Source organism: Vanacampus margaritifer, chromosome 7 (assembly GCF_051991255.1).
Source record: "Vanacampus margaritifer isolate UIUO_Vmar chromosome 7, RoL_Vmar_1.0, whole genome shotgun sequence".
In the NCBI taxonomy this organism is placed as follows: domain Eukaryota; kingdom Metazoa; phylum Chordata; class Actinopteri; order Syngnathiformes; family Syngnathidae; genus Vanacampus; species Vanacampus margaritifer.
Window position 1 is genome coordinate 17,740,942 of NC_135438.1, and position 27,984 is coordinate 17,768,925.

At 40.4% G+C, this 27,984-nt stretch overlaps 1 protein-coding gene across 1 annotated transcript; it reads left to right on the plus strand.

Annotated features, from left to right (window-relative positions):
- Positions 1–21: 21 nt before the first annotated feature.
- rnf38 (ring finger protein 38) lies at positions 22–27,954 on the plus strand. Its single transcript, XM_077571742.1, has 13 exons — positions 22–148; positions 907–1,570; positions 11,836–11,894; positions 20,724–20,926; positions 22,417–22,768; positions 22,843–23,007; positions 23,178–23,348; positions 23,427–23,603; positions 23,683–23,792; positions 23,883–23,967; positions 24,090–24,211; positions 26,319–26,418; positions 26,603–27,954. The coding sequence occupies exons 2-13, from the start codon at positions 985–987 to the stop codon at positions 26,663–26,665; spliced, it is 2,193 nt and encodes a 730-aa protein (XP_077427868.1). The 5' UTR covers positions 22–148; positions 907–984; the 3' UTR covers positions 26,666–27,954.
- Positions 27,955–27,984: the final 30 nt, after the last annotated feature.

Sequence of the window (27,984 nt, forward strand, 5' to 3'; positions counted from 1 at the left end):
CTATTGCTCTAGTCTGGTACAATCCGACTTGAGCGTTGACGGTCTGTCACATTTCACGCTGACACCAAGCGAACACACTGAGAGCCGAGACGCACATACACACACGCCGTACTATCGATAGATTGGAGTCCGCTGGATCACGTTGCAGGTTGGTAGTCGGAAAAACTCGGAAAGATTAGAGAACGTGGTGTACTAACGCCAGACCGTAAAAAGCGTTTGTTATTTCTTTGTAATTTCAGGCTGTCGACTTTTTGATTTCCATCTTTTATGGTTTTGCCTCTGTTCAGCGAAAAAACATGATCGGCGATTGCGGCTGGCTCGGCAAACTCAAAAGTTTTTATCCTAATTTATCTTTTTCGCTCACAATCATGCAGTTTAAATGTATTCTAGGCGTGGGTGGCAAGCAACTGGATTTTCCCCTCTGTGTTGGTCGCAGTAAAGAGGAGGGGTTGCGATATCTTCTCATGCTAGCGAACCGCAGTACGCAGGCACGCTTAACAAGTTTAATTTGTTGCTAAAGTGGTCAAAGTTGTTATAAAGTCACTAGGGGGATCAAGTAAGATGTGGAAAAAACGACTGCGTAATAATAGTATGGAATATATTTAGAACGCGATACGTTCCGCGCACTTAACGTTAGCATACCGACAACAACATCGCAGGCTTGTGGGAGCTAGCGACCCACAGCCAATTGATACTCAATCTCATGTATATGTTTTTAAAGTTGTTGTTTTTTGCGTGTATTTTAGCGTATGTATGGCGCTGTGTGATTGTTTTAGTCAACCTTAATCCACAGTAAACTTTGATTATCGATAGAGAACGCTGTGGTAAAGTAGTAAATGGTCTTTTGACAGTGTGCTACAAAACTGTGATGTTAACTGTGTTACTTTTATTTTATATTTTAAATAGTGTCTCAACTCCGTCAAGCATCCTAAGTGCGTGCAAACCAGTCGAAAAGAGGAAACCGAGGAAATCCCCCAAAAGGAAATGCCAATCGCAGCCACTGGCCAGCCGACGACTCAAGAGCCCAGAGTGTGCCCCCGGCTGCCTTCCACCCCAGAGCCGGTCCCTAAAGGGGCTGATTTATTCGAAGAGGCGGGGGCGGCGGAATCGGCGGAGCGAACAGAGTACGGGGGCGCGGAGGGGGGCAGAGGAGTCGGGGGCTATAGTTACAGCCACAGCGGCATTCGGAGCATACAACCAGCATCCACCAACAGCTCTCCGCCGCAGTCCCCAGTCGCGTCCTCCTCGTTTCTCTTCCACTCCCTCCACGGCCACCAAATGACAATGGAGCCCCCCAGGACTCGATCGCGTTCCCGGTCTGGATATTACCAGCAGTATAATGGTGGGAATGGAATTACTGGCAGTGGAGCAATAGGAACTAACCAGCAGCATCTCCAGCAGCAGCAGCAGCACCACCAGCACCACCACCACCACATTGCCGGTGGTTGTACTCTCCTTGGGGCTCATAGCAGCCACGCAGAGAACCAGCAGCAAACCCTGGGAAGTAACGCCTCTCCGGGTATCCAGAGACTTCCCTCTGTTCCTGGAGCTCTCCGCATCCCAACCGAAGGTAAGTTGTTGTGTATGTGTTTATGAACATATAGACATACATTACCGTATACAAAGATAAATGTTTTGTGAAATATCTCACTATTCTGTTCACTTAAGTCCGGCTTTACTTTAGTGCAGAAGTGTAAAACTAATTATCATTGCGGACCTTTGTGGAAAATCATATAAATGTATAATCACTTCATCATGTTATTGCTTGTGTACAATTGCACCGGCATTTCATTGTTGTTTATATTTTCAACAGAAAATGTACTTTGAAATAAATCATGTAAAATAATGACAACCAAATATATTCAGTAGGCCTTTATCCATACATCCATTAATTTTCTATACTGTCTATCTAGACCATAATTCTGTTTAGGGTTGCGGGAGCCTGGAGTTTATCTCAGCTAAATTTTGGCGAAAAGCAGACTACGCCATGGATTGATCGCCTGTCAATCACAGGGCACATAGAGGCAAACAGTTATTTGTAACTGAACCCTCGTTGCCTGCGTGTAAGTCAGGCAAATGTGCAACTACATCAGTAACGGTCAAATATAAATATTGCAGGTCAATTTACTGCAATTGGCTACTACAAGTCCAGGGTTATCCCACCTCTCACTTAAAGTCAGATGGAAGGGTCTCATAACCTGAGGATAAACTGTATAGAAAATTGATGGATAGTTGAATTTATGTGGGTGGGGGAAAAAAAGCTTGTAATGTCTGTACAAAGTAAAAATAATTTTAACAATTTTGGATGGATTTTCTGCCAAAATGAAAACAACTAAATTTCGCAAGAAACATGAAATAGACACTTGAATTGCTTTAGTGGGCCACAAAAAATGGTGTAGTGGGTCGGATTTGGCCCCGGGCCATGACTTTGACATTAGCTTTAGTGGCGTTTTTAAAAAAAACTTTAAAAAACAACAAAAAAAAAAAACTCACCTGTACATTGACATGGCTAAGCGTGCGTATTGTATTTTAATTTAAATACAGTGGGTTTGTGTTTTGCATAAACGCTGCAGTTTGTGTGGCTCACTGTTACCAACATGGAAGGCAAGTGAACCACAGCAGTCTGTATAATGTGAACGGTGGTAGCCTGAAGCTTATTGAACCACTGTGCTGTGCATTACATTGCTTCAGGGAATGTCATTTGGAGAAAGTCATTCAAAAAATACTGATACCATACTAAGCCCTTTCAAGATGTGATTTTTATTTAACCATTTTAAACCAATGGTGACAGCTTGTGAAAGGCTACAAACTACAAATCAGACAATAAATACTCAACTAATATATTTTTTTGATATGACCAAATTAAATTGTATTCAACAGTTATTTGAATGTTTATCAGCATTTTCTTTAGTTTTTTTCTTTCCTAAAAAAAAACTTTCCTTTTTATCAGGTTTACAAAATAATGATAATAATAGTCCTCGAGGGCCGGAGTCCTGCAGGTTTTGGAGGTTTCCCTCTTCCAACACAAGCTGATTCCAATCAACAAGATCGTTATCCGGCTTATGCAGAGCTTGCTAATGAGCAGATCAATATATCAGCTGTGTTGGGGAAGTGAAACATCCAAAACCTGCAGGACTCCGGCCCTCGAGGACTGAGTTTCTCACCCCTGCTCTAAATTGTCCCTAGGTGTGATTGTGAGTGTGAATGGTTGTTCGTCTCTGTGTGCCCTGCGATTGGCTGGTAACCAGTTCAGAGTGTACCCCGCCTTCTGCCTGAAGACAGTTGAGTTAGGCTCCATTACCCCCGCGACCCTTGTGAGGAATAAGTGGTTCAGGAAATGGATGGATGGATTTAAATATCGGTACACCTTAATGGAGATACTGTGTGACCTTGCAGCCACCAGAGGTGACCAATCATTGTGTGTGTATGTGGGCTTAAAACCTGGAAATGTATTTAGATCGTGTGTGAACGCTTACGTTGACGAAGCCATCCTCCACGAAAACACAGCAAAAGTCAGGGTTTGAAATACTTTGGAGATTGTTCCAAAATAAATTGATGTAGTTTCGTCTTCAACTCCTCTTCTGCGATGGACAGCTAGTACAATTCTAGCCGCCATGCGTTGCCGCCGTCATTTTTGCTGAGCTTAGAGAGAGTGTTGTAACTACGAAGTGGGTATGTATTTAAATAATAAGTAGCAATTTTACATCACAACAGCGGCAAATTTAATTCTGCTAATTTCTGCACCTCTTTGCCTTTCAAAGGCTATTTCATGCAAACAACAAACCGTATAGATATCACACTTACAAAATATGTCACAGACTAGTTTTGACATGTTATTCATAAAACAGTGGGGAAAAAATGGTTATTTGACCTTTTACGTGAATAAAAAAAAAATAAAAAGTACAACTGCTTACCCTTCGAAGAGGCCTGAATAATACCATGAAGAATAATTAACAGGAATATTGTTCTTCGCTGTTTATTTTTATGCTTGTTCATTAGTCGTTATGCTATTAGCAAATATTCAAAAGCTTACAAAGCATACATCTTTTTCATGGCATTTGATGGTATTGTAGCTGGCTGGTTGTCTCTTTTTTTCCGGCCTCTCCCCACTCCCAGAATGAGCCATGCTTGTGTGGAAGGTTGAGAGTGAAGTAGACATTCCATGTCCATTCATTAAGTGCTAGTCATCTGCGTGAGGCATGAAACCAACAGTAATGTTATCCTGTTGTACTTTTAGTTTGTCCTGCTCTTCTCCAGTGACTCAAATTTCTCTTTATATAACATGAAAGTATGTTTTCCCTAACCTCTTTTTTTTATTCTGTCATATAAGAGTTCAGTCATTGTTGGTGTAGTGGTACATATGCTTGACTTTGGTGTCGGCAGACTGCAACGAGGGTTCAGCTCCCACTCAGTCATGGTGTGAATGTGAGTCTGAATGGTTAGCTGTCTCTGTATGTGTCCTGCGACTGATCAGCAACTAGTAAATGGTGTAGTCTGGCTTTTGGGCTAAAGTTAGCTGGGATAGACTTTGTCTCCCTGCGACACAAAGCTCACAAAGCTGCAGAAGTGCCAAGTGTGTCTGAGGCTAGAGCGCTTAGGCCTGTCACAATAATTACTATATCCACTTGTCACTTGTTAAATAAAGTGGTCATGATACCTTTTTCCCGGACTCGATAAATAGTTATTTATATGCCTATATGTTTACATACATCATCAGCAGTCAGTTGCACTGTTTCATTCCATCTTCTTCAGTCACAGTAGAGGGGCCACCTATAACCTTCTATTGTGGCGAAATTCTTATTATTATTATTGAAAAAAAAAACGTGTAAATTTATCCCTGTGTTGTAATTAACAATCACATGCTATGGCTCAATTTTCTGTGTCATATTCTGGCTCGGCATGTGTTTTCACTGTCACATTCGTCTCTTGGTTGCCTTTGGATCAGGCAACCCTTTCTGTGCCCCTCTGGTCTATTTTTGCTGGCCTCCTCATGCACATTTGTTTAATGGAAAGATCGTTTTAATGGACTGCCGGTAGCTGCAGCATAGGGACAGACCATCGTGCCACTCTCTCTACCACTCATTGTCTGTCCTCTCCATCCTTCTGTTTGTTACAGAAGTGAAAACATGTACTCTGTTTTGTACTTTATTTGTCTTGTCACCCAGGAAACCCCCTCTGGTTTTGGGGGGAAAAAAATCTCATGTTTTGGTTGACCAAGTTGCCAGAGTTCCCGTCAACGCTTTAAATAAACAACAAAACACTCTCATTGGTCAGTCAAAGAGCATCACAGTGGAGGATGCGAGTGACCCGTAAATTAGCCCCCGGTCTAAGGTATAGACTTTGATCTGGTTTGGGAAAATAACATTTTTAGATGGACTGTCATAGGGAATGACAAAAAGCCTTAAGCAAAATGGAAGGTGGAAAGACGGAGGTAAAAAAAAAGAAGTGGAAAAAGCAGTAAGTGCAGTAATAGCATCAAGAAAGGTGGATGTGAAAGCGGTGACAAAGATAGGAATGAAAACGAGTGTTAAAGATGTAAAACAAAATTAATTACATTGCAGTGTTCCCTTGTTACTTCACGGTACAGTTATTTGCGGTTCTACTCAATCATTGCAGGATTTTCATTTGTGACCAAAACTTCAACCATTGCAGTTTAACCTGACTATTTTGCAGATTTACCAGCTATATTTACATCTAAGTCGGACCAGCCAATTAATTTTGATTTTATTTGTAGTTTTTTTATATAGGAAATTTGTTTTAAAAAAAGTGAGACCATGAACAGCTTGTTGCAGAATGCAGCCTACAATCAGCAGCTCTGTATTTATTTTAAGTTATATTTATTAAAAATACAGTGCAATATTTAGCGCCATCTAGTGGTGAACTAAAAATTGGGTCAACCACCACTTACCTTCCACAGGTGAGGCCTGCAGGTGGTCATCGCTGAGTCCCGTAATTCGGGCTCGCCGCTTGTCGCCTTCTGCTTTGCTCTCACCAACTTTTACTACCTTTTTTTTCTCCCGCTTCTCCCGCTAGCCGCTCTTGTTAGCCACTCCAGCCTATGCCTCCGCCTAACTCCCGCAAGCCATTTTTGTTAGCTGCTTCGGCTAACTCCGGCTCGCTTGACGGCTGCCAAGTCACCATCGCTTGCCAAGATGCTCACTCATTCCAAATAAATAATGGGTGGTAGGCTTGCGATGTGTGGTCTCTCTGCGTGACTGTAGTGCGCGTGCTTCGAAATGCACATGTTTTGGCTGCATTCTATTACAGTATTTAGCAACATCTAGTGGTGAACTTTTGCACACTGTACCTTTAAGTGTAATAAGTATTTATGTGTGTGGGGGTTCGTAATACCTTTAAAGGCAATACCCAAAGAAAAAAAACTGTACTCTGTGGATTTCGCCTGCTGCAGATATTTTTGGGAACGTAACCCCCACAGTAAACGAGGAACACTGTGTTGCAGTCACCGTAACCAAGAAGAGAGAGGAGTGTCACTCCTCGAAAATAGTTGAGCTGTTCAGATACTGTGACTGGAGGGAGTTGAAAATAATTTGCTGGAAGCAAATATACAAGGGGGAATAATACTGATGGAAAGAGACCAGAAACTGTAAGGAAAGGCATGGATAAATGTTGCGTGGGTAAAAATGTAAGTGTTGTGATTACAACAGTTAGGAAACTTAGAGTTCACAGTTTACCACATTTTAGACATTTTAGATCCACTTGTTACAGTATGTGTTGATGGGCAAAGGCATTCATCTTTTCCCTGCTTTTCAAATGTCATAATTGATAACTGATTTTGACGTTTCTGTGTGTCCTTTAAAATAATTGTTGTAGAATGTATAAAGCTATCAGTTGGTGATCATCATTCGTTTTATGAAATGAATCAATTAATAGTTATGTACAATTCAAGAGGAAATAGTAGGGTTGCTTATGAGTGTGTTTTCTCTGTATGCCTTTTATTAGCTGTGTTCCACCCTTTGCTTATTGCGTGGTTGGATTAGGCTGTAAAGCACTGTCGAACAAAAACATACTTGCGTATGAAATTACACAACAGCAGAAACATCCTGTCTGTGCACGTTGGCCACCAGCCTGACGGAAGGTGAAGTAAGAGTACGATGATAGTTGAAGTGTAATAAGTTACCTAAAGGACACACCAGTCAAACAAATCTAATCAACAATAGAATTTAGTTGACACTGAGACTTACAATGCAGTCAGACAGGTAGGTGTAGATCACATAGGCTTTCCAATTCAGTGACATTGCTAAACAAGCACCATGTTTTGCAGTTCTAAGCCACAAGCTGGCTGTTGCTGCTTCATCCAGGAAGTGGGTTTGGTGTAGAAATTTGACAGCATACGTCAGAGAGTAAATTATTGCAATAAAGAGTCATTCTATGTTTAGTTTAGCGTCTAGGATGTATAGCCTTTTTCATAATAAATTCTTTATTTTCAGTTATAATTTGGGGTGAGAAGGTGGGATTCATGGTTAGCCAGGTAACGGCTGGGCAGACGTTACTTAGCCACCTATTTTGAGCGTGTCCACCAGCTTGTTACTTGAAACTCTTTTGCACCAAGGTGTGAAGTGTGCCTTGACATGTGTTCAGGGGTGAAGTGTGTGGGTGTGCATTTGTGCTTCTCATACATATGCTTGCTCAAAATCGCCGCTTTATGTTCCATAAATCTGATATGTAAATATGGCAGGTGACATTCTGTCCAATTTCTAATGATTAAGATGTTTTGATTTTGGTTGCTTTCTTTTTTTTCAGTGAATACATAAATGACAATATTAAAATATAATTTGGTTAAGGTATTTTGATGCTGATCCAAATTCGAATTCATGGTTGGCACTGGGTCATCAAACCTCTTAGCCCAATGTGACTAAAAAGTATAAAAATCATCTTAACACGTAATCGATGAATCATTTGGGGCAATTATTTTACTTAAAATATCTTTGTAATTAAACAAAATATGGCATTTGCTAAGTTTGTTTTTACTTTAGAAAACAATGATTAACATTTTCCCCTATTTTCTGACGTTACAACCCAAACCAATAACTGAATCATAATCAGTTCATGAAAAGAAATAGTCAATTTACTCTCATTAAGGAAATAATCATTATTTGCAGCCGTAGAATGAATAACATGTGATTGTCATGTATTGTAGGTGAACCTGAAGCAGCCTCTGAAGTGTATATCAAACTAGCCCTTCCTCCGCATTATTCAGTACCCAAAAAATAGTTCTCAGTTTTAAAAAGGTTGATAAGTACATCACTCCCTCTCGTAATATTACTTAATGTTTTTAAATAATTAAATGAAGAAAAGTAATTGGTTAATAAACAATCGGGGGAAATGATTTTGCAATAAACTTTAATGCATTTTTTTTTTAATCTGATAATTGATTTGATTATTTGATGGAATAATCAATACAATACTGATTCTAAAAATATTTAACCGGTGACAACTGACAACCCTAACCTAGTCATTAAACAGGAATGAACTTCACCATCTTATTTTCCATCTAGCTTTGAAGTCGGAGCTTGCGAGTTTCGAAATGGTGTGATTTTGATCAACCAAACTGGCTTTCATCAGTTTGATGGCGAACATGGGAAATATTCACCTCGACACACTGTGTTTCAATTCGCCATTGACAATGTGGCGAGCGGGCAGTGCGAACTGCGAACCCTGGAATTGTTCAGCTTTGGCTGAGATCTACTCTGCGCTCTACTTGAGGCCATCGCAGTTATCTGTGCAAAAGCAAACATTTAATTCTGGTAAATCGCATACGTTTGTGCATGTGTACCTAATGATGTGGATTTTTGGCCACCAAATATCTGCTGCTTGTCATTGACCTTAAAGGACAGGACAGTAAGAAGAGGAAAACTGTAGGAGAAGTGGACACAGATGATGTAATAGTGCAAAGCATAGAAATGTGGATGTTGTGAGATGAAGCAGCGGGGGTGCATGGGAGAGAGAGACAGGATGGCAGATAGGGGGAAAAGGGGCTGGTGTCAGGGAGGGAGGGTGATGGAGTGATGGGGGTGTCTGAGGGAAGAGCAGAGTGGGATGAAAAAGGGTGGAGAGGTGAAGGAAATGGATAGAAATAGCTGATGCACTCTGAGGCATACAGAAAATCAATAGCAGTCAAGAGGGGAAGCCACATCCCCCATCCAGTGCCCCCGCTCTTTTCTCTCACCTCGCTCCATCCTGTTTTTTTACTCTCCACCTCTCCTGACTTTTCCTCTCCATTCGTCACTCTTTCATGTGCATTTTCAACCTTGTCCTCTGCCCCTCTATGGCAATCACATTTGCCATTCCCAGAAACTGTAAGAGTTCAAATTTGGAGATTGAGAGTTGTAACTTCACACTTGTGGCATACAGTAGGATGGATGTCCATATCAACTTTCAGGGATGTTTTTCCTCTGTAATTTGACAATCTTTTTGAAAACATTGCTTGCTCTTTAACTGTAAAACACTTGGTTAAAAGCTGAACAAATTCTCTTGCCAGTGACACACAGGCTCGACATGGGCTTAAGTGAGTTTGCGCTGGGAGCTGGCAGCACTAGTTTGTTTTTCTGAATTGGATCACATTTGTTTCTCTAATGGCGCTCCAAGTCGAGAGAATAACACAGACATGAGATTGCAATTTAAAAGGAGCTCAAGACTGCAGAAATTGGACAGCAAAAATGACGTTAGATTTAAAATGAAAAAATATCCACTGTCGTAATTCTTAGTAGATTCCTACTATGCTATACTCCCCTTAGCAGAGAATCAAAAGCAGTGTTTTTTTAACCTGGATTCGCTCGAACCCCAGAGGTTTGGTGAGTCAGTCTCTCGGGTTCGGCAGAGGTCAAGACACTGACCCGACTCATGTGATTCGTGATGGCACACTCACTTGGCCATCAGGCTGCAGGTGATCACACTACATTGCTTGGCCTTTCTGTGTTGCAGAGAATTGGTGCGCTCAGTGATTCTGATTTCTTTATTATTGTAATCCCTTCATACTAACTGTTGAGCAAAAAGAGAATAGTCTGACTAATTTTGTGCAATATGAATTTACATGTATAACAGACCGTATGGTGTTCCACAGGGTTCAATTCTGGGCCATCTGTTGTTTTCATTGTATATGCTGCCCTTGGGTTCCATCTTAAGAAAACAGCAGTGGTTGTTTTGAAGTGCTCCATAAATATAGTGTTGAGTTGAGTGATGGGAGTCAGCGTCCTAACAGCATGATTTGCACTGCCAAGTTGAGCAAGTCTAGTCGAGCGCAACGAGCTATCGAGCAAAAGTAAAGGAATCCTTCCTTAAGAATAGAAGAACAGAGCACGTTCTGAATTCAAGGTGAACAGTCAGATTCGATGAAAAGGCTGCTCTTCCTGTTCATTTTGTTCACCAGTAAACACCGTCTTGAATTAGAAAGAAAAAAAATCTAATTTTATTTTTCAAATAAAAAAAATGGGTTCAGTGAATGCGGATAGGAAACTGGTGGATTTGGGTTCCTTCAACAAGGTTAAGAAGAACGACTGATCTGAAATGTGTGGCGTTTGCAGTCGTGTTTGTTCATCCAACAGGGGACATAATGTCATCTAAACATTTGAAACCTGTTCTCTAACTTCTATGTTGTGCTCCCAAGGGTGACTGTGACTGAATGACTGGCCTCTGACTCAATTTACTGGACTCTGACAATGTGCAAGTGAGCGCCTATTCAGGGAGAGAGCAGCGTTTTTGCCCATTGTGAACGGTGAATGAGTGTTCCGCACATGCAGCCACTGAATCCCATGAATACCTCACCAGTCCTCTGGCCCAGATCATAGTCTTTTAACTGGGTTCCTCTACTCTAATGTTAGCTTTACTTACCTCAACCTTTTCCATTCATTTACCTTTTCTGCTCCGGGGTGTGGAGTATGAGCGGAAAGGCTCTCTTAAGGACTAAAGAATTCAGTGGTTCAAACCTCAGTCTGCCTGCCTCTTTGTTGTCAATCATGGATTTTCTTCAAAGGGGAGCGCTGGAGTAGAAAGACTTCTGCAAACAAACTGCCATTAGGTGAAAAATGTCCTTTCTATTAAAAGCCATTTTTGTGTATATTCCCCTTTTAGTTCAATGTTCTCAATCTCTATAGCAAAGGTAGCCTTGTGCGGCGTGCCCTTGGGAGTGCTTACCCTTGGACTGTATACTAATGCCACCATCTGTGGCGAGGACGTCCCCAGCTAAAGACACGCTCATGACAAAGGCAAAAACAAAAGTCAGACCGACTAAACAGACAAGACAATAAAAAGATGAAAGGGTTGTGGAAAAACAAACGAGTAAAAGTCTTAGCCATGATGCAACTGGCGGTATCATTAGAAAGCTCCTCTAATCTGGGATTACTGTGTTGATTTTGCATACGTGTGCATGTGTGTGTGTTTGTGTGCGCATCTGTACTGTCTGATCTGAGACAAGACCATATGTGTTGTGGTCACTTTTGCGTGGCACAAATGTTCAATATGCACAAACAAGTTGTTTTCCCCCCCTGCGATCATATGATTCTCCACTGCATGAGAACAAAAACAACAAAAGGATTAAATGTTCAATTGTTGGTAGAGATAAACAAGAGAGTGAGTGATTGGTTGTGACTATACCATCCATTTTCAGAAATTGTGTCATCATGTTGATTAATTTTATTTTTTATTTTATATCTTCTGCGTAACAACGGGTCCTGTTTGATTCTTTTTGGCATATAGCCTCACCATGCGCCTATGACATTTCATATGAACGTGTGAGATGAATTTAGTAAACACCACGTTGTTACAAATTAAGCTTCGTCTCCCACTATGTTGAATAATTCTTCTTTTCACTTTGTGTAGGAGCCTCAGGTGGGTCTTACCATTGCCAGCAAGAGCATGCTTATGGGGAGAGTGACAAGGTAAGATGATATTATTTTTTAGTTTGTTCATGAAATTTGATAACAAACAATGCTGTTTTGGCTGATCATAAACAACTACAGCTTCATTTAATTTGAAAACGCTTAAAAAGCAGTCTCTTTTTTATGTTTAAAATGAAAAGAAAAGTTGTTGTTTTTTATTTTGACGCAAATATTTTCTCTTTTACTGCAAATAATTATCGGCTTGAAATATTGGTTGACTACTAATAATCGGTATCGGCCCTGTTAAAACAACATCGGTCTATTACTAGTTATTGTTAACTAAACGCTGAAAATTGTACTATCGTAGCTAAAAATAGAAGACATGAGCATACTTGGTGTTTAGTCTGCGCAAATCTGACACAGTTGTCACACATTTATGCTTTTAATGTTTTCTCAATAAATTGTATTGCACTACATTATATTGTATTTAGAGCTGTCAAACGATTACATTTTTAAATCAGATTAATCACATCTTAGAATTTTGATTAATCACGATTAATCGCTTAATAAAAAACACATTTTTTTATCTAAATTTTTTCCCCGCCAAATTTGAAGAGCACCGGTTATGTGTTAATTCGTTTGACCTTTAATGTTATGAGGACGTCTTCAACATTTTTTGATCCACTGCACACGCTCATTCTCCTCTTTTTCTAATCAGTTAATTACTTGCATATTTTAAAAAGGAAAAAAATGACCCCAGTATTTTGACATGAACAAATATTCTAAATGTGATACGCAAACATTCATTAAATGCTATACTTTAATGCATGAAATTATGTTTATTTCTCAAACACAACCTGTGCCACCTTAAATGTAGCCATCCGCGTTGTCAAAATTAATAGTGCAATTAATCTGTGTTATTTTATGATTAATGCGATATTTTTTTGTGATTAATTAATCAATAAACGCTTTAACTTTGACATCACTAATTGTATTACACTACTGCACCCGCAGTCTTCATTCACATTGAACAAAGATGGTGAAATCCACCTATTTTCCATTCCAATTTTCAAGAATTGTGAAAGTAAACCTGAATGGAAATGCTAGAAATTGTGGGGGATGAAAAAGGCCCAGAATTTCGCAATTTTTTTTTACGCTAGTGGGTGTGGATTTTTTTGCATATCAATAAAGGGAAAATTTGGCTATGGAAGCAGGTTTTGTGAATATTCGATGATAGGGAAGTTGCACGCTTTGACTGAGTATTACGTCACACAGACATATTGTAGTTGCAACAAATGGTGGCAGACGATAAAGTAAGATATGTTTATGGAAGAAATGAAAAGTTTCTGGAATTAATAAAAGAAGCGAAAATGAATCTTTTTGTTGACAGTCAGCTGAGTGTTTTGTGGCAAAGAGACGCTCTGATATGATGTAATCTCATAGTGCAGTCTCCTCTCCTATAAATATTTGCAAAATAATACCGAATAGTAACGGGCATAAGTTTGTTTTTCACATTTTCACTAAATTCACATAAAAAATTCCATGGAAAACCCATCATAGATGTCACCAAAGGTTATTTGGAGGACAAGAGCAGTAATTTACTGTTTCTCTTATACAAAGTACCAACACACTACTGGTCTGGCATGCATATTATAACATATAACCCAAATTCTATGCTTTCTAAATAACACATTGGATGTCTGTTTCTCCCCTGTACTCATGTTACTCTGTAAGCAAAAGGTCAACTTCTTTTACATTTGAAAAGTTATTCGTAGCATTTAATAAAACTACATCAACATAAATAAAAAAAAGTCGAATGTGCGTATTAAAAGCAGCAGATTAGTTGCAAAGCAGTGGAGGAGAGAGGGGGGGGGGGGGGGATGCTGAGGAAGGTGTTGCAAAGAGCTTGCAGGGAGGGGAGGGTGGTCGCATGAGGCCAAAAGCAGGGAGGGGGTTTTGCTAATGATTTCACTTCCAGCTGTGGGGCTTGCTTGGAGTGAGAGATTGGAAGGAAGAGAGGAACAGTGGCAGATGAAACAAAATGAGCTTTCAAATCTCGTTAATAGAAAGAGAATAAGTGGGGGAGGGATAGGTGTTTGTGGAAACATGCCTGCAAATATTAATGACTCTGTTCAAGCAAATGACCGTATTTGCTTTCTGTGCTACACACCCACAATTCTAGACTGAAAAACTTGGGCCTTGTTCTTTTCTTAAGGTGTGTCTCAGCCTTCACTCTAATTTGGATCACAGCATTGACAGCGAGGTCTTAACAGCTGCCTGCCGCAGTTAGTCCATGTATGCAAGTGTGGACATAGCCAAGCAGAACATGGCGGGGTGTGTCTGTTCGCGTGCTTCAGGATATCATTCCTGCCTGATGTTTGCTCTCAGCCGAATGTGGACAGAGCAAAAAAAGCAACAAGGGAGCATGCTTGTGGTCCTCTCATTTTAGAATGTGCTGTATTATCAGCCTAGTGCAGTTCACAGTATTTCTAAGCTGTGCTGGAAGGCACTGCGTGCGTTCATCTTGTGTCAGCAGGGTTGTTGTTTTGTTTTTTTCCCCCTTCCTGTGTGTACTCTGGTATTTTGGGCTGAGTGGAAACATGTTTGGACCAGGCTTGTGTGTTCTAAGAGAGTGTTCTGGTCCAACATAAGGCCGCATAAAGCCATATTGCTGGAGGACACGTGCACTCTCTCGCTTTCTCTCTTTGTCTGACGAGACTTCACTCCCCCCCTAACATTGGTAGACGAGGCCATCAAACTTTCATGCTAATGGGCAAAAGTGTGTGTGTATGGCACACCCATGTTATCTAAAAACCTCCTGTCGCGTCCCCTCAAATTTCAGGCCAGGATCTTGGACAGGAGGGGTAGGTGTAGCAAAGGGGGAAGGAGCAAGGATAAGGGGAGACGACAGACGAGTTGAGTGGTAGTGGGAGGGATGGGGGTGATGGAGTAGGGTTCGGGAGCGTATGTTGAAGGAGGGGTATATGTCAGGCTTGGATGGAAGAGGCTTGCTTGGATATGAAAATGGGCACAGTGGTTGTCCCAAGGGTGTTCTGGTTGGGGTGAGCTTAGAAAAGAGGATGCAGAGTGTTGGGTCAGAAAAGAGGGGGTTGGGAAAGATGCACAGGGAGGTTTGAGTGTGGGTGTGGAGTGCAGGTGTCCGCCGTCCTGTGTAAGACGTACAGTAATTGAAGTCATATTGCACGGTACATGTTAGGTAGCATTTGGAGCCATCTTTGTTTTTTTGTTTTTTTTAACTACAAGAATGTTGCCTACATAGCTACTTCATACTAAATAGCGGTAGGGGAGCAGTGTACCACATTTTTTGTTTTTGTTTTTAGCTTTTGTAGAAATTCTCGATTTTTATAATTCTGTTTTTGTGTGTGTGTGTGTGTCTGTGCCTTTCAGATGAAGAGCAACACACTCACTTTTTTCCTTTGCAGTGCTCTTGCTTGACAATAAGATTTTCATATTATGTACACATGGGACAGTTAGTGATTTCAAGGTATACCGCGTTTTTTTAAAAAGTCATGCTTTCTAAACTGCACAAACGTTCCATCAACGGTATGAGCTAGTTTTTTTTTTTTTTTTTTTAAAGCTGTCACCAATACGGAAAAGTGTGTGGCACCAGCAGTGTGCAGCCAAATGGCCAATTTCCATTGTACTTGCGCCATCCTGAAACAGTCTGGCTCCAGCTGGTGTGGTCGCTTTTCCATGACATTTTTTCGGGGCCGTGCGGTTACAATGGAACAGTTCCTCAGAGCTTTTTCCAGCCTGTTTCTAAAACGCAGGCTGAGCAGGGCCATGATGTCACTGTTATCTGGTTGACCAACAGATGTGTAGGTGTTTCTTTAGCGATGGCAGCACTCAATTCCAATTTCCTGCTTTTAAGTGAGCAAGGCAGAGCCATCGTAAAATCGGCAGTCATAAAAATGCTGTATAATACACAGTATGCATATATTGTGTTTTACAACAATACGTATGCTTAGTATACACCTATACTAAATTTACAGTTTCATATGTACCTGTGGATGAAATAAGTGAAGAGGTTGTAAAAATGTTCACAATCCGTCTGTGCATCTCTGCCGGATACGTTCAAGTGAATGGGTACGCGCAGGGTCCATTCAGGTGAATGAGAAAATTCATATATTAAAAATAAAACTGATTACAATAAAAGGAAAAAAGTTATTTCGCTAAGCATTGCAAAATAATACATTTTAGAACTGTCATTGCAATACCACAGTGCCATGAATTACAATATTTTTGCTCAAGATTATCATACCATCAACATCTGACACCATCCAATGCCAATTTCCGAAGCAAATTCATTTGATTTAGGTATACAAATTCACAGATGCTAATAACATTAAGTAAAAGAAAAAAAGCAAGTGACTTATTGGTTCCAAATTCAAGCCACTGTTTTCCACAGCAGTATTGCATGAAAATGCTTCACAACAAAGAATATTTGAAATGGGTAGTAAAATTTAAATAAATAAATAAATAAAATATCACTACTTCTTTACTTTCATTATTGAAGATGCTACCCACTGTATGACTACAAATCTCCACCCACACTAAGTAACACCAATGACTTACCTTACAGGCTTCCACCTGCTGTCATAAAAATTTGGGCTACTGTGGATTAATGCATTTTGTTTTTTTGCTATGTTTGAGCTATTGCTTGTAGTTGTATAGACTGTGTCTAATGTATGTAGGCCAACATCATTCAGAAAGCGCACAAGCCATCCTTTGTATTTCAAAGACCAAGTCCGATTGATTGAACTAGTCAGATTGTGCTATGAACATTCTGATGTTAAGTCTATGAAGTGATTTTGAAGATGTCAATCACTGAAGGGCTGTCACTTTTATTTATTTATTAAATTGTAGCATGCAGTACTACATTATCATATTGATCATAAGCCATTTTATCCGTGCAAAACATAACTTTCATTATTCTTTGAATTTACTGGGACCTCGGGTATCTTATTTCATGCCATAGCATGTGGAAATGTGTTGGAACGACAATAAGAATTCATTGAATCCTTGAAAACATAACTTTAAATATAAGGAAAATAAAGGAAATACAATCTGATTATACTAAAATAATAGCAATAAATACTGTAAAAGTAAATATCGTCTCTTCCTGCTATGGCCTCTTAAGGGCAGTGTGGTGCCATGCATGCATGGAGTATACACTTGATAATGAATTCAGAAGAGTAGAAGAAGCTCTTAATATAAAACTCATTTTTCACAGATTAGGAAGAATATTTGCCTTTGAGATTTGTTATATTACCTGTCTGTATGTGTACAGCGTTTGTGCGGGAATATTTGAAAGAATATCACACCTGGAAGTTGTCAATGGGATTTTACATTGACATAAGCATTGGCGATGTTTTTAAAACTGTGTCTCTTGTTTCTTTTCTTTCTTTTTTAAATTCATTCATTTTTTCTTTTCGGACGTATCACATCAACCTCCAACACTGCAGACACCACATCTTAACATCCGGAAAGAAAAAAAGGGCTGATGGGATGAAGCCATGGCATGGTCTCGTATTTAAATATGCAATGTGTATCATTATTTTTGTTGTATGCTTAGTTTCACAGTAAACTCCAACCAGGGTGTGTTAAACAGTAACAAGCACGCTTAGGGAGGGCAGAATCACATAAACGTCACTCGCTTGCTGCACAAGCAACTTGGTGCATTCGGGGAACGCTAGGGCGTGAACTTGCAAAGTTGCAAACGCACCATGCCCTTTGATACATTCATCGATATTCTTAGATTATAATGTTTTTGAGATCCTGAGAAGCCATAATCAAAATCAATTGCCTAGCCCTATGAGGGCAGCTTCACTTAGAATCAAAACTATTTGTTTGCAGTGACCCAAGTTTCTTGCCTCTAATCAAACCAGCTGCCTGTTTGTTTTGTGCACACCTCTTTTTGTGCATTCCAATCATGTTTGTTCATGAAGACCTCAAGGCATTATAGTTATTTGTCTTTGTTATAAGATGGCTGTGCTCATCTCTCATCCAGCGCAACTTGCGGCTGACACTGTGGTGTCTGATTCTTGAGTGAAAATACGTTCAGTTCAGGCTTGTTAGAACAGCGCTGTGGACCTCCAAGAAGCTTCAGTAGGTATTGTTCTATATAGGCTGTTGAACACAAACAGTGGCAGCTGTCCATATGTGTCTGTGTGGAGGCGTTTCCATAGTGTGTGTGTGTGTGTGTGTGTGTTTCTCTCTGCAGCCTGCTCTCCAGCTGTTTCCTTTTAGCTATCACACTGCTCTCAGGGTTGCTGAGCTGTGTGTGTGTGCGCGCGTTAAAAGTCACAGCCACTGAGTCTTTTTTTTTTAAATCACACTTTACCAACCTGTTTCTCATGAAGAAGGTAACTCACGGCAGGGAGACAGGGGGTGGGGGGCGGGACGCGGGGTTTGGGTTGGGTGGGGGGTAGTGCTGGCTGGCCCAAATCTTTCAAAGGTGATCAAACCCTGTTGTACCTGTTGCACTCAAAGTTCAGTAGTCAAATCATTTCTGGGATGTTGTTCCACTGTCATTTAGCTCAGTGGTCCCCAACCTTTTCCCACCACGGACTGGTTCATACAAGTCCACAACTTTCGCGGACCAGCTGGTTGGTTGGTTGGTTGGGGGGGATATGTATGTATGTATGTGTGTGTGTGTGTGGGGGGGGGGGGGTGCTTGGCTGTTCGGACACTGATTAATAAAAGGCTACAACAACAAACGCAGATCCACTATGTATTGCTATGTACCTGAATTAGCAGCACCATAACAAGGGTAACAACAATGCTTTAATATGGTGAGGTCACTATGGTAATGCTTGTTATGAATGATACGAGCTACACAAAAACTGGGGTATTTTCTAGCTATAAGAATAAATGTGAAGCCACATTTTTATGTAAACTATATTAGTAGTCCCCTCCTTAAATGTGCCAACGTAACAAGGCACCACAGAACAAATCTGAAGTCCATGAGTAACTCACTCACCATAAACGCTAAATTAAGAGCCGCTCGCCACAGAGAGGGCCATCATACGCGGGAATCACCTGTAGCTGTAAATCCATGCATCTTTCTTTTTCTTTTTGGTCATAGGCTCCTGTGTTGTTTCATCACTGTTCCTTTTCTCCGTTGCAATAAACTTTCCAAATATGTCTGTTTTTTTTTACTAATTTTGCTAACTTGTCGATTAGCTACGTAAAAAAAAATACATAGTGGATTTGCGTTTGTTGTTGTAGACTAGTTAGCACTATTAACTGTACAGGAGATGTACTTGTGTAATATTATTGTATATTGTCGGAAATTGATTTGTAAATGTAATGATTCTTTTACATCCGCCCAAGGGACTGCCAATGAAAATGAGTTTGATTTAGCTAACTTGTGCACATTTTCATTGTAAAATATTGATTAATGTGCATTGTCCCTTTTTAAATAAATACATTCAAATTCAACATCAGCGCTACGACTGAGATAATTAGCATCTAGACATGCGTCAAGAGTCCCTCGTAAACAGAGACAATCCAGTCACTTTTGAAAATAAAATATTTTTAATCCTCGGCTAATCAATTAACCAAAAGTACAGTAAGTTGTTTTATTATTATTCTTTATTATTTTTATTCAGTGTGGCCCGCCCCCGTACCGGTCCGCAGCCCGGTGGTTGGGTGCTATTGATTTAGCTAACTTGAATATGCTTAACAAATGTCAAATTACCACTGTAGAATGTTCATGTGCTTAATCTGAAAAGATGAATGATGGTGACCGGTGAATTGTGTAGTTTAAAAAGTAAACTACCGTTTATAAAACTGTGCAAGTCATCATGTGGTTCACACCCACGCACCAGGAATTCTGAACTGCTCCACGGGCACGATAAGTTCCCCCTTTTCCGTGTGTGCTTGCTGTTTTCCTGATTTTGGTGGCCTTGTGGCACATGACAAGTTACACAAATTACGATATACAGATCAATAGTCAATTAAAGAAACTCTTTCAATTAGTGATTAGGTAGTAAGTACTACTTCAAGCAGCTACTTCTTTCAACACCTTAATGAGGCTGGTTCTTTTGGAATAAGTCAGGGGGAGTGGGGGCAAATAGACACAAAAAAGAAAACATGCATTATTGATTTATTGTATTACTTGATTTAATTGCTTGAGTGATCTTAATTGGTTGAAACCTTTTGTGCAAGATACTATTGTCCTGTACTCCCCCCCCCCCCTAATTCTCAATGGTACAACGATAATGGTGGTTACTTTAGCGATTCCCCTGTATTTAAAAGTAAAGGTATGACTAAACAATCTAGTGAAGTGTTGTACTCCATGTGGTCTAGCTAGACTGGAGGATGACTGGGTGCTGACACATGCGCTTGTATGACTGAGTGAGAGTCATTACCTTACAGTAAGTGACGTGACTCACCAATGACTTGACAGCGCTGACTGAGAATTTATACTCCAGCTTAACCTGGATGACTATTCAATGTGTGTGTGTGTGTGTGTGTGTCAGTTTTTTGTTTACTCTTTGATAAAGTAGAGCCAGGGTGTGGATGAATGACTCCCTTATGGGCCTGTGAGTGCATGTCTTGCCTTTTTCCTCATTTCCTCACTGTGAGAGGAAGTGACTGTGGACCCAGAGGGCCTCTGAGCACTGGTGGTGCAACGTGCTCGCACTCTCACACGCCAACAGAGGTGTGCACATACAGGAAATGCCATGAGTCACAAAGACGCTTAGTGTCTAAGCAGTTGTATAGATTGTTGGCCAGAGGGATGGAAGAGCACAGTGAAATTGATTTGATTCGAGCGCCATGGGTCACTAACCGCAGCCCCCTTTCTCTCACCCTCTTCCTTTCTCACTCTCCTCCTCCACTTTTCCACCCCTCCCTCTCCAGAGTGAGGAAAGCCCCAGTCCAAAGCGCCAGAGGCTATCCGGTCATGCTGTCTTGGAACAGCTAACTTCTTCCGCCCCACCGCCATCCACCCCTTCTCCCCCCATTCGCCCTTGGGAGTTGGGACCTCCAAGCCGGAGACAGCCTCACCCCCACTCACACTACAACCAAGAAAGATCCCTCACACCCGTTCGCCTCAGACGCAGGTAGGCAAGCTTTGAAGCTGGTTTCTATGTCTAGAATTGCTTCTTTACCTTGTTGGAAGTACTGAACCCTCATCATTGGAAAAATAAAATTTTCCTTCAAATTCAAACTTTATTCCAGATGCACACAAAAAAAAGTCAGAATTTGACTCCATTTTTTTTTTGCCACCAATAAATGTGACTTTTACCATTGCCTTACAAATTCAGAAATGCACGGCTTCACCTTGGCAAGTGCCACTCATAACTTTCACAACAAAGTATTTTCCTTGTCTCCATTTTTATGTCTTGGATCCCTGAAAAGGATTGTTTGCAAGGACAATATGTATTGTTGCTAAACCTTTACACTGGTCTGCATAAAATAAAACAAAACAAGAAATGTTTCTGTACTGAAGATAGTGGTACCATTACAGTTTTTGTGTTACACTCTTCGTGCTATTTTTTGGGCCGTTTTCGTAGGCTATTAGGTACTGCACTGGCCCAGCCACACAGCTTAAAGGGAACACTGCACATTCTACGAGCTTTTAAGCTAAGTTCCAAGAACAATACCTGAACTGCCAATGGATTCATAAGAACATACTGTATCTATTAGACTATTCTAAGAGGAGATTTCACCTCATTTTACTGCAAGGATGCCGCTTTTGTATTTTTTTGGGCGGGGGACCACTTTTCTCACAGCCATTGGCTTTGAACAGGTGAACATTTATCAGGAGCCTTCAAGGACCAGCTAAAGTTAACCAGTACAGGATAACTGTACTGGTTGTAGCCTCAACAAGGCTCAGTGTACGATCTGCTAGACTTTCTGAGGCTTAGTTTTGTAGGTTACGGTATTTTAGTGGCCAAGCATTCTTGGTTTAAATTAGACGTGCACAGACATACACACATGTAGTGACTTCCTCCATAGAATCGCTGACACTGACTCACCGAAAGCTTAAGGTTAAAGTGACAGTGTGTGATCTTTAGCGCCATCTGGTGGTGTTCTAATAATTAATTCAATCAAAAACTCACTATTGATTTCAATAATATGCAAAAAAAAAAAGTTGCATTACGTATATATTTTTATCATAATCGTAGGTCTAGTAATCACTAATTATACAGTATTACATGGCTGGAGCCTCACCTTACAAGAGGCTGACATGTTTCCTCGCCATCTTCCTGCTACGGATGCCCAAAGGACAACTTGCAAACATAGTTAGCCCTGGTGGTGCTTGTTGCTAGCCGCTTACCTTCCACAGCTGGGGCCTGCAGGTGGTCGCCGCCGAGTCCCGTGATTCCGCTCCCGCTTGTCACCTTTTGCTTTTGTTCTCGCAACTTTTACTGACTTTTTTTTTTTTTTACTAGTTTCTCTTGTTAGATGCTCTGGCTAAAGCTGGCTCGCTCTGTCTTTCGGCGTCACTCGCCGAGCTTCACACTGACTGCCAAGTCGCCGTCGCTCGCCAAGATGTTTGTTTGCTCAGCCCAAATCACTAAATGTAAACTCTTGCTCCCACTCCCAGCCCTCCTATTAGGCGTCAGCGTGGTCGCCTCTCCAGACCGTCTCGCCACTTGCCTCCCCATCATCACCCCTCGATTCAAGGCCCCGGACCTCACCTGTTGCCATTGGAACACCAGGATGAAAACTTCCAACGCAACCCACATTCCTCGACACACCAGACGTACCCAACGCACACCTACAGTCAGCCCCTCACACATGGAAGTGGCGGTTCGGAGGATCCCCGAGCATTCCATCCCCCCACCTTGTCCCCTCGACTACTCCACCCGGCTGCACATCACCACCATCACCATCAGCAGCAACAGCATCATGCAACGTCACAGCAAGGGGCCATGGTCCTGGACTTGCATGAGCAGGTATGCTTTGGAGCTGCTTGTGTTTGTGCCTGTTCCTGTGCGTGGGTTGTAACCGTTCTGTTGCTTATTTCCAGCTTCAGCATGGCAGCGTACCAGTCTCCTACACTGTGACCCCAGTCGCGCCTCACGGCCTAGCAGCACCGCTGTGTAACGGTCAGCACCTTCCCCCCAGCTGCTCTTCACAACAACAAGTTCCTGCCTGTAGTGTGGTATTCAGCACTGGACAACACTACCACCCGGTGAGAGCACAGTCATCTGTGGGAGTTGGCGGGCTGCTTTTTTAGGACGTTGGGAATCTGCAAACTGCACAGATTGTTTTCTTGCCTGACATTGCCTCCTTGTGGCAGAATATGGCATAACAGGATCTCACATTGACCACGTTTTCCTTTTTGTGGTACCCATTTTTCAGATGCTACAGGCCTGTTCAATGCAACATTTGCCAGTGCCCTATGCCTTTCCCTCTCTGCTGTCCAGCGACCCTCAGTTTCTTCTTTCCCCTCAACCCCATCTCACTCATCACCCGCCACACCTCCACGCACACAGTCAGTTCTTGCCGTTCCAGACACAACAGCCACGATCGGTAATAGATATACCTTATACTTTTTATTGTTCCATTTTATCTTTATATTGTAAATATCCATTTGCTGTTTTTTCTCAGCCCTTACAGAGGATTGAAAACGAGGTTGAACTTCTAGGAGAGCAGCTCTCAGTTGGTGGAGGCTTTGGCTATGGCCATCACCACCATCACCACCAGCCTCCCTCCACCCTACCGCCCTCCACGCCACTCCAGTTTCTTTCACACCATGACCCCCTTTCACAAGAGCTCTTCACAGTGGTGAGTTACAGCTTTTTATATTGAGATTATTCATATATTTTTGTGGTGGGTTAATTTTTTGGGCTATGATCTTCCACAGCCCTATCCACACTTTATGCCACGGCGATTCACCAGCCGGCGCTATCCAGCTCGTTCACAGCAGCCTGTGCCCCCTTCAAGCTATCACCCGAGCTTCCTGCCTTACTTCCTGTAAGTGTTTTTAACCTCTTTTTTTTTGTTGCTGGAGCAACACAGAAGAAGACATCAGGGAAACTTTTCCCTTTTCTTCTTTTCAAACAGGTCAATGCTCCCCGTCCCGCCAAATGTAGCTCCCGCCATTAGTCTGGAGCTTGATGTTGATGATGGAGAGGTGGAGAACTATGAGGTGCATTGACTTTTAACTGATATTAGTGTTTCCAGCATTTCTGTGCTGTTGTAGGTGCAACTGGTGCTTCATGAAAGCATTTCCTAAACATTTTCCTCTCCTGTTGTTTATCAAACTTTCAGGCCTTGCTGAACCTTGCAGAGCGTCTTGGAGAGGCCAAGCCCCGTGGCCTAACTAAAGCAGATATAGAACAGCTCCCATCGTACAGGTTCAACCCCAACAACCATCAGTCTGAGCAAACACTGTAAGTGTTTCAGAAGGGATGTGTTTGTGCAAAAGTGCTGTGTGAAATGATGCCAACCTTGTTGTGTAGGGAAATCAAATACTGGAAATAGTTTTAAAAAATGTAAAAGCTAAACATCCAAGGATGGTAATATATCGTTTTGCATATTAGTTAAATAGGTCATCAAGGGGATTTCTAAGATATTGATCTACATCACCAATTAATTACAAAACGACAGTTTCATTACTACGACAATTGTCAAAAATAGTAGAGAAAATATTCAATAATAGGTTAAATTAATTTCTGGTTAAATACAATTTCCCTCATAGAGGATCAGTTCTAGTTCTGATCTAACAGATAAATGGCACATGCAGTAATTAAATTAACAGAAGAAATAACACGAGTTTGAGACAATAGAACATATGCTATTTGAATAGATATTAATCTCAGAAAAGCATTCAACACCATCAACCATTGCGTATTATTAAGTTAGAGAAAATAGGTATTAAATATTGTATTGGCATAGGTTTAAAGTAGAGCTGAATAATTTTGTGTTTTTTTTTCTTAAAAAATACCAAATTAATCTGTATTACCAAAATCATTAGCAATATCAGATTTATTTAACGTGACTGTTTTTGTTTTATAGATTAGATTTATGCTAAAATAAAGGCAAATGAACTGTGGATTAATATGAAACAACGTTTATCTACTTCAATTAGAGTACTTAGTGAATTTACTAAACACTTGTACATTGCAGTCTTTTTAGAGTTCACTATCACAACTTCACAATTTTTTACCAAACAAGTGCCAAAGGCAACTCATTTAATTCAGTCAGCTATCCTCCATGTATTTCCTTCATGTATGCATAAATGTACTGTTTTCTTTATACAGTGGATCTAAAGAAAGTCTACACACCCCTGTTCAGATGTCTGTTTTTGTGATTAAATAAAAATGAGACCAAGATTAATCATTTAAAAAAGAAAAGAAAAACAAACTGAGACAAAAACAACTGAGATAATGTGGTTGCACAAGTGTGCACGCTATCTGATAACTAGGGATGTAATTGTGTTCACAATTCACATTCATGTCGATTGGTAATCAGCATATCTGTTGCCGTTGAAAGCGCAACCTCAAATAAAATTCAGATGTTCTTGACATTTTTTGTAGCCACAACTTATAGCACAAACAATGGTCTGCCGTGATCTTCTACAACATCAGAGAGATCTCGTTGTTCAAAGGTATCATTTATGAGAAGCGTATAAAAGAATTTGCAAGACATTAAATACAGTAGAATGTAGAACACAGTGAAGACAGTCATCATCAGGTGTAGAAAATATGGTGCAACACTGACATTTTTCATTAAGAACTGTGCATCTCTCCAAAATTGATGAAAAGCTAAAAAGAAAACGTAAAAAAAACAAACATCAAATTGTGAAGTTTCAAATATCAGTCAGTATTGCTACAAACTCTTCAGTCTTCTGAGACTCCCACCAAAATGACTACGTGCTGTAAGAAAAGCCACAAAGCGCTGTAAGTGCAACTCACGTTTTGTTTGAGAATGTACATATCTGTGCAACCAGGTTAGTATACATTTCTTATTTTTCCTCTTAAAATATTTCAGTTGTTTTTTAATTGAGTTGTACAGGTCATACAGTGGGGAAGTATTTGATACATTGCCAATTTTGCAAATTTTCCCATTTCCAAAAATGGAGAGGTCTGTCATTTTCTTCACCGAACAAATGTCTGAAAGTGTATACAGTATACTGAAATGATGATCTTGTCTCAATTTAGGCACAAATTTACTTAAATCTAAGACAGCTTAGTTGAACACAAAGCTGATATATTTGCAGGAATTGGAAGAATTTTCTGACCAATTAAGTGAAATTGTATTTTTATCACAGTGGTTGGGTATCACTATATTATATAGTATGTACCTTATATCTATTTGCACTTTAGGACTGATAAATAACCTCAAGTAATGGTAGGGTACAATTTTAACAAGTTTTACTACTTTCTACCCATTTTTGGAACAGCAGGACCATGTTTCGATTTGGGATCATGTATTTGTTTTTTCGTTACTGTGTGTTAAAAATAATTAAATCACTTACTCAATCCATCAATCTCCCAGGTGTGTGGTCTGCATGTGCGACTTTGAGACCCGCCAGCTCTTGAGGGTTCTGCCCTGCAATCACGAGTTCCATGCCAAGTGTGTAGACAAGTGGCTTAAGGTGAGTAGATTTTCAAAATGATCAATTGAAAAATAATAGACAATGACCACGGATGATAATGAACATGCTGGGATTTATTTGCATCTAGTCTAACATGCATGTATTAGTTGCTTTAGATGTAACTGATTTAGGACCAACACATTTCTAATCTAACCCTCATTTCTTGTTTCTGTGCTATGTCCAGGCTAATCGTACTTGTCCCATCTGCCGAGCTGATGCATCCGAGGTCCAGCGGGACTCTGAGTGACTCCTTGATTTTTATTTGGATGCGCCAGGCAAATATTGAACTTCTCTCCAGTCACCATGCACATAGATGGACCAGTATTCCTTCGCCGCACATTCAAAAGGACTATGAGCAGTACACTTTTCTGCATATTGCTTCAAATTAGGAATAATAAACCCCTCACACTGCTCCGACACCTGTGCACTCTTTACTAAAAATGGCCTTTGAAACATGCACAGCACAGACATTGTATTAGTAGAAAGCAAAAGCTTCTGTATACTTGTAGTAAACTTTGCAGGAGGAATTGCAGTCCAAAGATTTTGTCGTTACTGTTCTGGTAGAATATTTCCACCTTTTAATAGCACAGACTATCTTCTCGGCTCATTACAGTTGGTACAGTCAGCTAATTTTCATTTCTGTATATGTATTTTAACATTCCTCTGTGTAAGATCAGCCTGTATGGGGTGGAAACAATATATTGTACACTGTGATTTAACCCTGAAGAGACAGACTTTGGAACATGAAATAATAATATAGCCTACTTTATGCTCCGTAAGCGTGCGTGTTTTTCTGTCCCTGTAGGTATGGAGTGTGCTACAGTGCAATAATCTCTTCCTTAACAACCCTGACACACACAAGCTGCTCTCTGTAAGACGTATGCCCAAATGTCATAATGTAAATCTTTATCACAATTGATAATTTGGCTCAGTATGACAACCAAACATAATGCTTTACAGAGAATGCAAGTGTTCAAGTGCATCGTTTTTTGTTTTTTTTTCCACACATCACATTGATGGATCAAAACTAATTTTGGTTTCCCAAATTGTTGATTATTTTTTTAACCTGATACACTATTTTCTTCTACATCATGTCACATCCATGAAAATGATTTTTTGTTTTTGCTCAATGGTCAAAGGGGGCTGGATGTATAGTGTTTTTGAATTGTGTTCTGTTTTCTGTTGCTTGGTTCACTAGCGATTACCTCAATCCCACTATTTATGACTTTCCAGACAATATTGCAGTTATATGAGTTAATGCATTTTGCTGGCTTTTCCCCCATGCAAGTTCATTATTTTACTATGTAACGCTAACATGGTGTCATAGTAGTTAAATTATGTATTATATCTGTAACCAAAATCATTTGAAGGTCTGTAATGATGATGATGAAATTTTTAACAAACATTTGTACATTTTGTATGAGAGTTATTACTAGTTATACTTTATAAAGTAGTGCAATGGTTCCTTAATCCCTTACCTGTCTTTTGTATTGCAAAGGCTGGTTCAATAATAAATGTATAACTTTTTGTAACGTATTCTGTCTTTAATCTTTCATCCTGTTTTAG